The sequence below is a fragment of the Danio rerio genome, chromosome 12, assembly GCF_049306965.1.
Source record: "Danio rerio strain Tuebingen ecotype United States chromosome 12, GRCz12tu, whole genome shotgun sequence".
In the NCBI taxonomy this organism is placed as follows: domain Eukaryota; kingdom Metazoa; phylum Chordata; class Actinopteri; order Cypriniformes; family Danionidae; genus Danio; species Danio rerio.
The window spans coordinates 47,949,646-47,965,000 of NC_133187.1; the positions used below are offsets into that span (position 1 = coordinate 47,949,646).

The window sequence follows — 15,355 nt, forward strand, 5'->3', positions numbered from 1 at the left end:
TGATGCAGAAGCTCTGCTGAGCCAGAGATACAGAGCAGTGAATGAAACGCAGCTGAGAGACACTGGTTACTGCATACAGCCGCTCTGATACACACAGACACTCACAATCTACAGCTAATATGGCTGCAAATTCAGTGTATGATTTCACTGTGGAGACCCTGGAGGAAAAAAGCGTCTCGCTCGACATCTTCAGAGGAAAAGTTCTGCTCATCATGAACGTGGCCACCTTCTGAGGGTCCACCATTGAAGAGGTGAGCTTGAGTAATGGGCTGCTTTTAATATGCACTTGAATGAATCACAATGTTCACTGAATCACTGTTTGTGAACTTTAAATTTAATTAAATTTTTCAGTATATTTTTTCCACACATTAACTGGATATATGCTGGATATTTTTCAAGATGCTAGTATTCAGCTTAAAGTGACATTTAAAGGCTTAACTAGGTTAATTAGGCAAGTTGGGGTAATTAGGCAAGTCATTGTATAACAATGTAAGTGCTGTGGGTGAATTGGGTAAACAAAATTGGCAATGTGTGAATGCAAGTGTGTATTAGTGTTTCCCAGCACTGGGTTGCAGCTGGAAAGGCATCCGCTGCATAAAACATGCTGGAATAGTTGGCGGTTCATTCCACTGTTGCGACTCCTGATAAAAAAGGGACTAAGCTGAAGGAAAATTAATGAATGAATAATCTTTGAGAAGAATACTCGAAGTAGTAAAGCATTACTTTGCTACAGCAATCCACATGTATTAAAATATATTTTAGAGGCTATATACAAGTCAAAAATCACCAAACTGCCCAGACTATACATTAGAATATGTTGATGACTTTTTGATGTCTTTTTTTGTCTTTAATTCTGACTTTACTCCTGTAAAACATTAAGATTTAGTCCATTTGTTTAGAGATCTAACACCTATTTGAACATGGCAAGAAAGAAATTATACATTTGCTTTGATATTTTATTTAAAAAATATTTAAAATAAATATTTTTTACTTATTTAAACATGTAATGGTAAAAGCATAAATTATTACACTGGAGGACAACTTTACAATTTGCGACATATTTTAGCCTTTCATTTTTGTGGACAAAATAGCCCTTCTTTTGCTTTGTATTAAAGGTAATTGGTCATGTTTTACAATAAGGTTTCATTAGTTAATGCATTTACAAACTAATTACGAACAATACTTGTACAGCATTTATTAAACATAGTTCAACATGTATTAATACATTATTAACATCCAAATGCATGCTTGTTAACGACAGTTGCACCAGGAGGTTAAAACAAACTAACTAACTTTATTTTCATTAACCAACGATAACTAACATGAGCAAATACTGTATTAAACATATTGTTCATTGTTTGTTCATGTTAATAAATGCATTAGCTCACATTAACTAATCCAAAATTATTGAAAAGTGTAATATGATGTGGACAGCGGATGTTTACAGTACGTGAATAATGACAATAATCAACCCAAGCTCATTCTGAAAACGTAGTCCCGCGGACGTTTCTGGAGACAGCGGAATACGCCCGGGGGGTGCGTACGGCTGCGTTTATTTTTTTCAAGCGAACACTGCGGGGCGGTGTGACGCTGTTACCTTTCGCGCTTGCCTTACTTCCTTGTGGAGGTCTTCCCCGCTCAACCCGTTTGTCCACTCAGCTCACCGTGTACATCGGCAGGCTCGATATGCAGAGAGGAGTCGATCACGGCGATAGATTTCGAGTCCGGGGAAGAGCGGTTCCAGCAATCAGGTAAAACAAAAACAGAATCCCAAAAATTAAGTGAACGAGTTTCGTAACAGGGTGAGAACACGGTGAAATCCCAAAACGGGGTAGAAAAAAAAAAATCAGGGTTTTTATTTTTTTGGAAACACTTTTGTAAACTGTTGCTCGGGTTTAGGGAAGCGAGCAGGCAGGCGGGTTGATCGGTAAAATTGGTTGGGTTCAGGGAAGGAGGAGGGTGAGTCGGCCGATTGGCCGGTCGCGCAGTCAATCATCCGGTCAGTCGGACAGCGGCCTCAGGTGGGTTCACGCGAGAACAGCGCGGGCGCGAACCACTCTCGCGATAGGCGTCTGAGGTGTGAAAAAGCGCACAACAGCGGCCTCTCACGGATTCGCAAAAACAAAAACTGCAGCCGTACGTACCTGCCGGGACGTATTCCACGGTCTCCAGAAACGTCCGCCGGACTACGTTTCCACAATGAGCCCGGGTTGGCAATAATGTAAATGCTGTGTTCAGTATCACAGGATGAATGCACTCATGGACATGTATGGAGGACAGCGCTTCACTGTACTTGGTTTCCCCTGCAATCAGTTTGGACTTCAGTCTCCTGGTGAGATGTGCACTGAACAGACAACACACTCCATATACAGTACAACCTATCCTTATTTTAATCTGAATAAGGGGTAGTTGCATATCTGTACAATGGTGCTGTAAATCCAATTCAAAGACCTGAATAATGATCTCCACTATAAAAGAATCCTGAAATAAAATATGTATTATTGATTTGTACACTTGGTACACGCTTGAATAGTCATAGCTCAGGTAGCAAAGAATTCTGGCCCAGATTTGGCATAAAGCTGGCACAGCAGGCTGAGGTGGCACCGTCTTACAGGCAGCACTCAAGACTTGGGCCAGATATCAAATGTAGTATTTGGCCCAGATGTTAAAAATGTATGCGGGCCACGTAAGTTTGGCCTATCTTGACCCACTTTTAAAATACATTGAAATTATTTTTGAGTGCAGAAAAAGATTTATTAATCAGGTCGCTTCAAGAAAAAGCACAGCCATAAAGCGAAATGCTTCACAGGTTTATAAAAAAAAAATTGCAGTCATGACACCTGTCAGGATTACCAGAGATCGTATTCCACTAGATCGCTGGTTCTCACTCACAACAGACCATGGACTACACTTCCGCCTTTTCCTGGACTACATATTCAGACATGCACTTCGCCTACACCCATGCTCACTCATCTAGATTGATTACACTCGCAACACCTGTGTACTATCAGAGACTGATTGCATTCACTACATAAGCCACTCATTCTTCCTTTCAGTTTGCCGAGTCTTGTTCACTGTAGAAATGACACTCACAACAGAAGGTAGGATCCAAAAATGCAGGTTTAATCGTCGTCAGGCAAGCAAAGGTCAACAGGTATAAACAGATATGTTCAGGCAGTCCAGAATCATAATCAAAAAGGCAGGCGGCAGGCAAGGAGAACAAGAGTACAAAGCTAAGTCAAAAACACAGGAAAACAAGACAGGATTAACGCGTTGTAATGTCATCTATACATAGAACAAGACTCGGCAAACTGAAAGGGTGAATGAGTGGCTTATGTAGTGAATGCAATCAGTCTCTGATAGGCCACAGGTGTTGCGAGTGTAATCAATCTAGATGAGTGAGCATGGGTGTAGGCGAAGTGCATGTCTGAATATGTAGTCCAGGAAAAGGCGGAAGTGTAGTCCATGGTCTGTTGTGAGTGAGAACCAGCGATCTAGTGGAATACGATCGCTGGTGATCGTGACAACACCAACATGTCAGTTCAGGCCCAGTTATGGGTTATTATCTTGGCCCAGATATGGTCCATGTTTGCCTCTTGTCTGGAAGCCAGATTTGGTCCAGTCATGTACCGTAATTCACTGCGGCATGTGGGCCAAAAACAATTGCTGATGGTGTGGGCCAGAATTAGGCCGGAGAACATTAGTTATGGGGGAGGTTATTATCTGAGTGCTGTAATAATGCTCTCTCTGTTTTTCCTCAGAGGAGAACCATGAAACCCTGAATGTTCTGCAGCATGTGAGACCAGGATCTGGTTTCCTTCCAAAGTTCCCCATTTTCAGCAGGATTGAGGTGAACGGCTCTGATGAAGATCCTCTGTACGCTTACCTGAAGGTACTGCGTTTACTGTAGCTCACTCAGACATATACTCCATTTATACTGGATATATTAGTTTGCATGAACAAAATAAAGCCTGTTTTACCGATAGAGTCAAAAAACTGCTGGTTGCCATAACCACATGTTTGGTCAAATATGGACAAAATCAACATTAGGTTACTTTTATTTTTTTGGGTGAACTATATCTTTAAAGGGCACCTAGGTTACCCCTTTTTTTCAGATTTAATATAAGTCTTTTGCGTCTCTAGAATGTGTATATAAAGTTTCAGATCAAAATACCCATCAGATTTTTCATTATACCTTTTACAAGATGCTGTTTTATACTGATTTCCAGCAGGGGGTGGTTTTGTCGTACTGCGCCTTTAAGACGTTTTTTTCCCGCCACTTTCTCGCCCACTACATGCCTCCTCCCTCAGCTGCGTCAGACAACAGACAGACTTAAAAGAAGAAGGTCTCACGTAGCGTTTGTGAGAAATACTACAGTAAGAACTAACCTTTACTAATCAGTATTGTGAAGTTGCATTGATGAGTCACACAAAATATTGTTACAAAGTTAACGCACGCGCACACACACACACACACCACAGATGACACACACACACACACAAGCAGGCAGACAGAGCGCGCTTAGCTTAGTTAAGGCTAACCTCAAGTACTGTGTGGATATCTGTTATGCTAATGTACAAAATAAACCTGATTTAACTTCCACAAACTGGGATTGAAACGTCTTCCTTTATAATTGTTCTGACACGCGACTGTGCTGATGAAGTAAAGCTGAAGTAAAACGCTGTAATTAATTAAACACATACTCTGTTTTAAAACATTTTAAACATGTGAAACTCACTCTTGATCACATTTGATGATGACTGCTGATCCTAGCGAACAGAACAGACCTTTTATTCCCGGTTGCTTTGCGTATGTCTGTCTGGTCTTGTTGACATATACACGTGACTACCGGAACATGTTAATGCGCGCAGCTGTCAATCAATTCGGTGGGCGGGGGGATCGCACTCCTACATAATGGTGCGATCGATTTGAAAACAGCTCCAATTAGCCGACCCTTTTTTTTGTAGTTAAATTGAAAAAAAAGGACTGGGTGTGTTCATATCACCCCAGTATGACGGTCTATACACTATACCAACACACAGATCTGTCCAAACAGCTTGAAAAGTAGATTTTTTACCATAGGTGCCCTTTAAATGTGTTTTTTAAAAGTGGTCTGGAAGCAGTTGCAATCTGAGCTGCACGCAATGCTTTTTAATGCGCACACCTAAGCCCACCTCTCACACTGACGTCTCTTTGGCTCTCGGTGAGGAGTTTGGGTTCGGGGGAACCCAACTGTCCTGCGGGGATGTTCGCAGCTGGAGTGATGATGGAAAGGTGGGAGACGTGGCGCGTTGTGTGCCTGGCCGCTCTGTCACTGGAGGATATTAAAGATATCTATCTATTCAGAACTTTGATTACAGGGTTTCTGCTGATGGGCTTAGGCGGGGTAAAAGCGATTGCTAAAAGCAGTCAATGTGGCTCAAAACCCCACCAAGCTGGCCAGCTGGATTGAAACGGTGGTAAGCAGTGTTGTTGGTACTCAGACTGTGGCCTTAGACTGCAAATTGGAAAACATCGGGGAGAAACTAGAGGTGTTGCAATGGGATTTAGTCAGACCTGGAGACCAGTGACGGACATTAGGTATCTGCTAAAATTTGCAGAAATTGACCCAAGTTTGAAAACCTTTTCTTCTGTTTTGACGTCCCTGTAACTCTCCTGCCAAAAGGCTTCGTCTGGAGATACAATTTCCCCGTAGAGCAAGAAAAAGAGATGCTCAAAATTCCTGCTCCCTGTTCCAAGGACACCTGTGAGACTCTACTGGCTTACACACACACACATAGACAGCTACAGATAGACAATCACTACCTAACCCCCAAATCCCACGCCTTCATGTGCTTCACTTACCGGTGTGGTTAGGCAGGTCTGTGACCAGCACCCCTTGGTTGCAGGATAGGATGGCTGCCGCCTTTATCAGATTATGTCCACATCCCCTGTTTCCATCCCCTGTTGCGATGTCTATGTGTTTATGTGCTTGTGCTGGGGCTTTTTTTCCCTCTGAACTCACAACGAGCCCTACTTCAACGGCAGTCCAAGAGGGGATATTTTTTCACCTCCCTTTTCCCTAATGCATCTTATTTCCTCTTTCTAAAAGCTACCTCTCGTCTGACTTGTGTTCCCCTGAAATATGTGGTGTTTGTGTATAGCCTGGGGGGTCTAAATTGACTGCATGTAAAAGTGTATGTTTTACATAAAAAAAGTGCAGGTTATCAAGTAGCTCCATTGACTGCATTTGACGGCATTGTGTCATTGCATCTCTGAGATGTGGTGTATTATGTTGGCTGAAGCCTGTACTTCCAGTAATGGGTTGCAGTTTTAAAAAACACAAAGGATAGACGTTTATTTTTAGTACATTATTATTACCCAAAACACACTGTAAATCAGCTGAAAGGCAATAAGTAATATAGCAATTTTAAAACCACTGTAATGATTTCAACACTCTCATTCTTGCAGGAAAGTCTTCCGTTTGTCAATCCTGTCATTGGAGACATCAGGAAACTCTACTGGTCTCCCATTAAAGCCAATGATGTCCGCTGGAACTTTGAGAAGTTTCTCATCACCGCAGACGGACGTCCTTACAAACGGTACTATTGTGAAACTGACATGCAACATAAAACAAACATCGAACTATATTTGACCCTGCACACTCAGAATTAAAGGTACAAAAGCTGTCCCTGAGGTGGGACCTTTTCAAAAGGTACATTTTTGTACTTTTTAGGTATTAATATGTACGTTTAAGCCAGGCAGCACAGTGCCTCAGTGGTTGGCAATGTTGCCTCAGAGCAAGAAGGTCGCTGGTTTGAGTCCCGAGTTTGCATGTTCTCCCCGTGTTGGCGTCGGTTTCCTCCGGCTGCTCCGGTTTCCCCCTCAGTGCTATGGGGGAATCAACTAAATTGTCTGTAGTGTGTGTGTGTGTGTGTGTGTGTGTGTGTGTGTGTGTGTGTGTGTGTCTGTGTGTTTGTGTGTGTGAATGTGTGTGTATGGGTGTTTCCCAATACTGGGTTGTGGCTGACAGGGCAAAAAGCATATGTAAAAAAGTTATGTGTAAAACATGCTGAATAGTTGGTGGTTCATTCCTCTGGGGCAACCTCTGAAAACGAGACTAATCTGAAGGAAAATTAATGAATAAATAAATGAATGATGAACGTACTGAACATTTAAGGTACAACATGAACCCTTTAGATGTTTTAGAATTTTTTTTCCTCAGGCCTATCTAACTTAAATAGCCAACACATCAATTACCTGTGTTTTATAGCCATAAACAATACAGTAGCCTCACAGTTGATGATTTCTGTACTTATTTGTAAATACATGCTATTTATTTTTAGTTAAATTAGTCAACAATGACCATATTGCTCAAATTATCTATATATAATTTTGATGTAATTAAACAATCCACTTATTATCCACTAATTTAAACGTCCTTGTGTCCTCTTGTGATGATATGTATGCACCTTGACCTACTATAAACCACAAATTATTCCTTATAAATAAATCTCATTCTGATTCTGATTTAAGACATGCTAATAATATAATTTTAAGGTACCAATACCAAAAAGTAGGCCTTTGAGTACAAATGTGTCATGTACTTTTTTAAAGGCTACTTTGCCAGTGACAGCTTTTGTATCTTCATTTCTGAGAGTGTGGATTACAAAACTTAAGTAAAATAAGTTGCCAACTCATTCATTTTCTTTTCGGCTTAGTCCCTTTTTTTTATTTTGGGTCGCCTCAGCGAAATAAACCGCCAACTTATCATACAGCGGATGCACTTCCAGCTGCAACACATCACCCAACACCAGGGGCGCTGCTAGGGGGTGGTGAGTGATAGGGTTAGGACAATTCTAAGGGCCCATTCATTTATTGTGGCCCCAGAGACATTATCAAGGGTCTGTGCCAATCCACCAGCCCCCCACCCCCCGCTCTTCTCTTTATTCCGCGATCATTCTCATTCACACACATACACTACGGACAATTTAGCCTACCAAATTTACCTATAGTGCATGTCTTTTAACTTGTGGGGTAAACCAGAGCACCCAGAGGAAACGCAGGCTAACACAGGGAGAACAAGCAAACTCCACACAGAAATGCCAACTGACCCAGCCAGCTCTCGAACCAGCAACCTTCTTGCTGTGAAGCCATAGTGTTAACCACTGAGTCACTGGGAAAAAAAAATATATAGATTTTTCCTTTATGCCTCAAATCTTAAACCTCTTAAGGCCCAAGGTGTTTTTTTACATGTATTTTTATTGCTCTTTGCTATTTGGGCTTATTGGAACCTAATTAGAATAAAAATCTAAGTATCATCTTTTGAAAAGATGTTCTTTTAGAGAAAAATGATGTACATTTATGTGGACTTATTTACATAAAACACTTTTCCCTGACTGTTTTGTAATGCATATTTAACATAGAACTTTTTTTGAACATGTTTTGACTATCAGAGAGTAAAAACAACATTTTTTCCCCAGTTTGGACAGTTAAAAATAGGGTTTGGGACATTTCATATGCTGGAAAACAGTTGCAGGATGACACCATATGTCTGTAACAAAATACAAAACATTCCAGTATTTTAAATAGTAGGAGCTAAAATGTGCTGTGTGGACACTCAAGCCCTATTAATGTGACATTTTGTAAATTTCATGCTGTAAATATATATTAGAAACTCATTTTTTGATTAAGAACTCCACTTAGGCAACTTTATATTACATTTTTTGAACCCTCAGTCTCCAGATTTTCTAATATTTATATCTCAGCCAAACATTGTCCAATTCCTATAGCATTTACATAAAAACATATTCAATTAAAAATAGAATACATGTGTAATAAATATAAAGGATGATGATCAGTAACTCTGCTCAATGTTTGTCTGCAGGTATGATCGTAATTGTCCGTTTGAAGATGTGGAGCGGGACGTTTCTGCACTTCTGCAGGGAAGACATGCATTATAAAACATAATATGTAGTGTATCCATAATTACCTTTATGAGGATGATTCCAGCTCGGATTCATTCAGATTAAATAACTTTCACTTTGCTTAATCCTTGCAGACCAGATCCATACATACCAGGCAGGAAAATGGCCAAAACATTATTGAATTATATGAATTATATTATACATCTAGTAAAACGAAATGCTTTATTAATAAAAAAAATAGATAATGAATAAGAAAAAAATAGGTACATTATCACAAAATACTTAAAAAATAGTTATATTGAAATGTATTATATTGAGATCTGATTAACAGAATTTAATTGTCATGAAAATAAATACAAAAAATCTCAAGGGTCCTGAAAGGCAAATTTATTTATTTATTTATTTATTTATTTATTTATTTATTTATTTATTTATTTATTTATTTATTTATTTATTTACTTATTTATTATTAACTATTTATTATTATATTATTATTTCATACTTCATAACATTATACTGTATATCCAGTATATCCAGCTGTCTGATTGTTTGTATTCATTCAAATTAAATGACCTTTTTTATTTTCATTTCATCCTTTTTTGTTTTCATTTCATCTATTTATTTAATTATTTATTTATTCTGTAGTTATTTATTTTATTTATTTAATTATTCATTTGATTATTTATTAATAATTATTTATTATTATAGTATTATTTCATACTTCATAACATTATACTGTATATCCAATATATCCAGCTGTCTGATTCATTTAAATTAAATGAGCTTCTTTTTTTATTTTCATTTAATTCATTTTCATTTTATTTTACACAATCAAGCATATGTTTTACATATTTTAGATCCATTCAGACCCATTGAAACACGATTAAAATTTTTTTATAAATATGTTGAAAAATATATATCTATGAATTGAAGTCATAGGAAAAGATCTAGGAATAGGGAAGTAAAAAAAACAAACTTATTAATTATAAATAAAATGTATTCACTGTAAAAAGCGATAAGTTACTTTCTTTAAAAAAAGTGAGTGAACTCATTGGCATAAAAGCAACAAGTTAACCTTACTTAAAGGGAGTAAACTTGTAATGTGAGACTATTTAGCTGACTTAATTTTTATAGTTATGCACATAGTTCATTCATTCAGTCATTTTCCTTCGGCTTAGTGCCTTTATTCATCAGGAGTCGCCACAGCGGAATGAACCATAGCATATGTTTCACACAGCGGATGCCCTTCCAGCTGTAATCCAGTACTGGGAAACACCCATACACACTCATTCACAGACACATTTATACACTACGGCTAATTTAGTTAATCCGTTCCCCTTTAGCGCATGTGTTTGGATTGTGGGGGAAACCAGAGCACTCAGAGGAAACCCACACCAACACGGGGACTTGAACAGCCAGGACTTGAACCAGCGACCTTCCTGCTGTGAGGCCACAGTGCTAACCACTGAGCCGCCATGTCATCCCACATAGTTCATTTACTTAATAATTAAAAGGCAATGTATTTACTCACTTTTTTAAAGTCAGCTAAACACTTTTCCCAGTTCTCTCACAAATACAATCGGTTAAAAATAATTGAGATATGAACATATAATTTGATTTATATATATATATATATATATATATATATATATATATATATATATATATATATATATATATATATATATATATATATATATATATATATATATATATAAATTTATACAACAGTTCTGTCTGGTTCTCAAATCTGATTGGCTGATAGCCGTGCGATATTCTGCAATATCAGAACTCCTACAGCCTCTTTACCTTTTGTGTATTACTCCGCACACATACAGCCAGCAAAAAAGCAGACACTAAAGCTCTAAGGTTTAAAAGATGCTTGCTCAACTGTTTAACTCTCAGCTTATGATTTGAATCCGGAAGAAAGTAGTTCCTCATACAACAGGGTTTTTGAGACTCTCCATGTTTGATTTTGTTTTTATATACACAATTATGCCGTCAAACTGTTGTATAAACTCAATATCACACTCGTAGCAGTGCGATGTGGCTGTATATCGGCACTGGTGGGTGCACTAAGGCACACGGCCTGCGGCCAATGATATACAGCCATATCGCACTGCTACGAGTGTGATATTGCTCATATATTTGCCCCTTTTCTTTTAATTTTTAAATACTTTTTTTTAATGAACACAATTCATTATAAGCTTCTCATATTCACAATTGTTTTATGTTGTGTTTGACACTCACTCATCTGATGTGTGTGTGTGTGTGTGGGTGTGTGTTTCTCGATGTGGCGACGCAGTGACGATCCCTCAGGAAACTCCGTCCGGCAGCTGAGAGGATCTGATGGGGACGAGTGGATCTGATCTTCAGTGCATTCAGTCAGATCTGCAGACCCGAGACGCCCAAGAAACACACACACACTGCACAACACTGATCATGTTTCCCACAATAAAGAGCATTCTGCACTACAACACATGTACTCCTATTTATTTACATGCTGATCAATGTTCAATAATATTAAACACAAGCTTTAAAAAACAACTGAAACTAAAACCTAGTTTGTTTGAATTTGATGTATCTTCACCTTTTATCTGATGTATCGCAATATTTCTAACATTAAAAAAATGTAAATAAAAAATACTATTTATTTTCAAAGAGTCATGATAACCCCCACTTTCGGTTCAGGTCTACCTCAGAATTATTTTCAAAAGATGCATCATAATGGGCGTGGAGCTCTGTAAGCAAAGGGCAGGAGTGGGCGTGGCCAGCAGGGGAGAAGGAGGGGAGTGAACAACTGTTGTCAGTTAGCGTGAGGAGATGCATGATTTTATAGGTTACAAAGTTAAAATGCAAAGAAATAAACAGTAATTTAATGCCCTGCTACTGTAACGGAGGTCAGCTAGTGTGTGCTGTGCAGTAAACCTCACTCCTCTGACGTCTAAAGGTGCTCTAGCGACAGATACTAGAGGCTATGGTCTTTAGCCTCCTTGGTAGAGCACCCGACTCCCATGCGGAAAGTCGCCGGTTTGATACCAGCTCGGAGCAGGTTGGGTGGCATTGGACTGGTGGGGTTACATTGGTGCCGTGACCCGGATGGGAGTGAGGTTTAGGGGGGTGAGTGTAACGGAGGCCAGCTAGTGTGTGCTGTGCAGGTAAACCTTACTCCTCTGACCTCTAAAGGTGCTCTAGCGACAGACGCTAGAGGCCATGGTCTTTAGCCTCCTTAGTAGAGCACCCGAAGGTGGCCGGTTCGATACCAGCTCGGAGCGGGTTGGGTGGCGTAGGTCCGGCGGGGTGACACTGCATTTGTTGTTTGTAATTTCATATACAAATAACCACAATTTATATAATTATGAAGATAATCGTGTTTATATAAACACCTTGAGGACTTTTCCCTCAATCCCCGGGTCTGAATCAGAGATCTGAATGCAGACTCAGTGCAGCAGTTCTCTTGCCCTGTCTATTTCAGCTATAAGCCCTGTTGGTAATCTGGAGGATTTAGACAAACACAGCAGCATGGCAATGTGTCTAAATGTGAATGAACTCCTGATAAAAGACAACATCCACCATTCTCGGACTGCTCTCCCGACAAAAATACTTGCTGCACATGAACAGCTTTGCTGTATCGGCCCTGACAGCATTGCGTGGAAAAAACATGCAACAAACCCCGTGGATCATGGAAAAAAAACACATATCACCCTTCATGAAAGGCTAAATACTGTGTGCAGTGGGTCCGTGGACGCGGTTTCACCCGGTCATCAACATAGGGTCTCACAGCTTGGCACTGGCAGGTCTGTCGTCTGTGTCTTGCCTTCAGAAAGCACGTGCAGTCATGAATAATTAAGAAGCCGGCTCTTCTCATAGGATAAGAAAACTCAGCTATGAATAATACTGAGAAACCGACGCGTCATCTTTGCACTTGCAGTTTTGTGCTACGTCACCGATTTTGATCCGCCCCAAGAATCATTTTAAACCGGAAGCTGAAATTAGCTGACAAAAGCTCAAAATTATCCAGTTTTCCCCACAATTAAAGCTGACAGCTGCTAACATTGTCTTGACTGATGCTCAACACACACAAATCTGTTAACGTCTTAAAAAAATACTCGAGGGTTTCGTGAGCCTTTAATACGTTTGAAATAAAATCAAAATATATCGAAATATTAAAAAAAATATTAAAATGTATTCTGATTTTATTCTACTAATATTATTTGAACTAGGATTTTCACTTATAGGTTCATTTGTGTTGGTACAATAATAATTAAAATGTACATACAACATAATACATAACAAAACAATATTAAACGTAACCTCCATGTTGATTTACACCTATGTGACTAACATTTTAAGTAATATTAATAATAGTAATAATAATAAACATTTACATTCAAAATATGTTTCAGTATACACAAACAAAAATTAGAAGTTCATAATACATAATAAAACAAATATAAAAAATACTTTGTGGGTTGTGATTATCACAACTTTAGTCTTTAAATTAAGCTTAAAAATTTGAATTCAGGTAAGTAAATAATTCAATAAATAAATAAATAAATAAATAAATAACGTTTCATAGCTTTATTTGTTAAGTAACTGAACAACCAACTACACACCTGTATGATAAAAGCCTATTGTATTTTACCTGTAATGGCCTTCCCGTCCACCAGATGTCAGTGTTGTACAGCCGTTCTAACAGCAGCGCTGCTTTGACGAGCATTTGATTTCACAAGCGGCTGCAGGTGAGAAGAGGACAGCAAATTTTTCAATTACAGACGGTAAATTTTCTTCAGTTTGATTACAGCTCTTCAGAGTCTTGTGTGTTTCTCTCCGTGTCTGCATTTGAGCAGATTTAACGATCCGCTTGTGTTTTTCACGGAAGCATTAAAAATTGCGACGCAATAAACAACACCTTATAGTTTAATAATAGTAATAGTAGTATGTTAATAATGATAATAATAATATAACGTTAGTAGAACAACAATAAACGTAGCTTAATTGTTCTCTGCTTGAAACTGACCTGCCGAAATTGACCTGATTCTACTGTAATTTAGATCAGTGTTACTCTAACGTACTGTTTATAGTCCGTCATTTCGCCATTCTCACTTTATAACTCGCAATTTCGAGTTTTTATCGGTTTACTTCTCTGTAGAAAAGGCATAATTGTTAGATATAATCTCCAAATTGCGAGTTATGTGTATAAAATGTGTATTTTAAGTTTTATATTAATATATGTGCTTTACATCAAGCTAGGCCTATTTGATTTTTAATTATGTTTATTGAGATTCATCGGACTATAATATTTACACTGGATGAAAACCCTCACAGTTCTGACTTTAAAACTCACAATTGCGAGTTCACATTTCACAATTCTGAGGGGAAAAAAAGTCAGAATTGCGATGTTAATCTGAGGTAAATCGGCGCAGTAACCTTTTAATTTTATTAGATATACGGAAACACGTTTTCGCCATTTTCTATTGGTTGTCGTGAACGTGCTTCCATATGTTTAATTTCTGGCTTAATAATTAAAGCTGTTCATTATTCACATTAAAGTCGTGTTTTTTGTTGGAACATGATCAGATTAATATAGGTCAACTAAAACCACAAACAAATTTAAATAAATAAACAAATAACCGTGTTACTTGAAATACAGTAAATGTAAAAAAAAAAAAAAAAAAAAAAAAAAAACTTGGGTTTAGTTCATATTGAATTACTGAAGTAATGTATCTAAGAAAATATTTCAAAAATGAAAATACAAGAGGGGTGGCGCGGTGGCGCAGTAGGTAGTGCTGTCGTCTTACAGCAAGAAGGTCGCTGATTCGAGCCTTGGCTGGGTCAGTTGGAATTTCTGAGTGGAGTTTGCATGTTCTCCCCATGTTCGCTGGGGTTTCCTCCAGGTGCTCCGGTTTCCCCTAAAGTCCAAACTCATGTGCTATGGGGGAATCGGAGAAACTAAATTGTCCGTAGTGAATGAGTGTGTATGGGTGATCCTGCTATGATATTTAAACTGGATGCAATTTTAAGTTTACCTTTCACAATTCTGAGAAAAAAAGTCAGAATTGCGACATAAATTTGAAGTAAATCGGCGAAGTAACCTTTTAATTTTATTAGATATATGAAAGCACGTTCCGGACAATATTTATTCATAGGCGGGAACGCACTTCCTTAAAACTAATTTCTGACTTTAAAATTAAAGTTGTCTAGCTTCATTATTCACATCAAAGTCGTGGTTTTTGTTAGAATATGAGCACAGTTTCATATTATAGGTCAACTAAAAGTGCAAAAAAATAAATAAAATTTAATAATTAAATAAATAAATGTAAAATAATCAAGGTATTTTTTTAAAAACCATCTCTTACCTTTGGGTTTAGTTCATATTGAATTATTGAAATAATGTATCTACAAAAATATAAAAAAGGAAAATACAAGAGGGCGACATGGTGGCTCT

General features: G+C 38.1%; 1 protein-coding gene and 1 long non-coding RNA gene across 7 annotated transcripts in view; both read left to right on the top strand.

Moving 5' to 3' along the window:
• The first annotated feature begins 68 nt into the window (after positions 1–68).
• On the top strand, positions 69–11,388 carry gpx9 (glutathione peroxidase 9). Of its 4 annotated transcripts, NM_001354172.1 has the most exons (6): positions 74–251; positions 2,239–2,332; positions 3,762–3,892; positions 6,452–6,582; positions 8,868–8,953; positions 11,213–11,388. In NM_001354172.1, exons 2-5 carry the CDS (start codon positions 2,248–2,250, stop codon positions 8,941–8,943), a joined length of 423 nt encoding a protein of 140 aa, NP_001341101.1. In that variant the 5' UTR covers positions 74–251; positions 2,239–2,247; the 3' UTR covers positions 8,944–8,953; positions 11,213–11,388. The 4 variants fall into 4 exon arrangements, 3 of the variants coding, with proteins under 3 accessions (NP_001341101.1, NP_001314841.1, NP_001341103.1); XR_012387702.1 differs by lacking the exons at positions 8,868–8,953; positions 11,213–11,388 and adding an exon at positions 8,099–8,680 and having other exon boundaries at positions 69–251; positions 6,452–7,994; NM_001327912.1 differs by lacking the exon at positions 8,868–8,953.
• A 2,202-nt stretch (positions 11,389–13,590) lies between these two features.
• The window catches only part of LOC141376889 (uncharacterized), a 9,012-nt gene continuing 7,247 nt past the window's right edge, over positions 13,591–15,355 (top strand). For all 3 annotated transcript variants that reach the window (XR_012388239.1, XR_012388241.1, XR_012388240.1), the window contains exon 1: positions 13,591–13,685. This is a non-coding gene — a long non-coding RNA (uncharacterized lncRNA). The remainder of the gene's footprint in view (positions 13,686–15,355) is intronic.

Coding starts and splice junctions, on each gene's coding strand:
- gpx9 (NM_001354172.1), top strand. CDS start 2,248: ATGAATGCACTCATGGACATGTATGGAGGACAGCGCTTCACTGTACTT. Junction 2,333..3,761: donor GTTTGGACTTCAGTCTCCTG/GTGAGATGTGCA, acceptor GTTTTTCCTCAG/AGGAGAACCATGAAACCCTG. Junction 6,583..8,867: donor GACGGACGTCCTTACAAACG/GTACTATTGTGA, acceptor GTTTGTCTGCAG/GTATGATCGTAATTGTCCGT.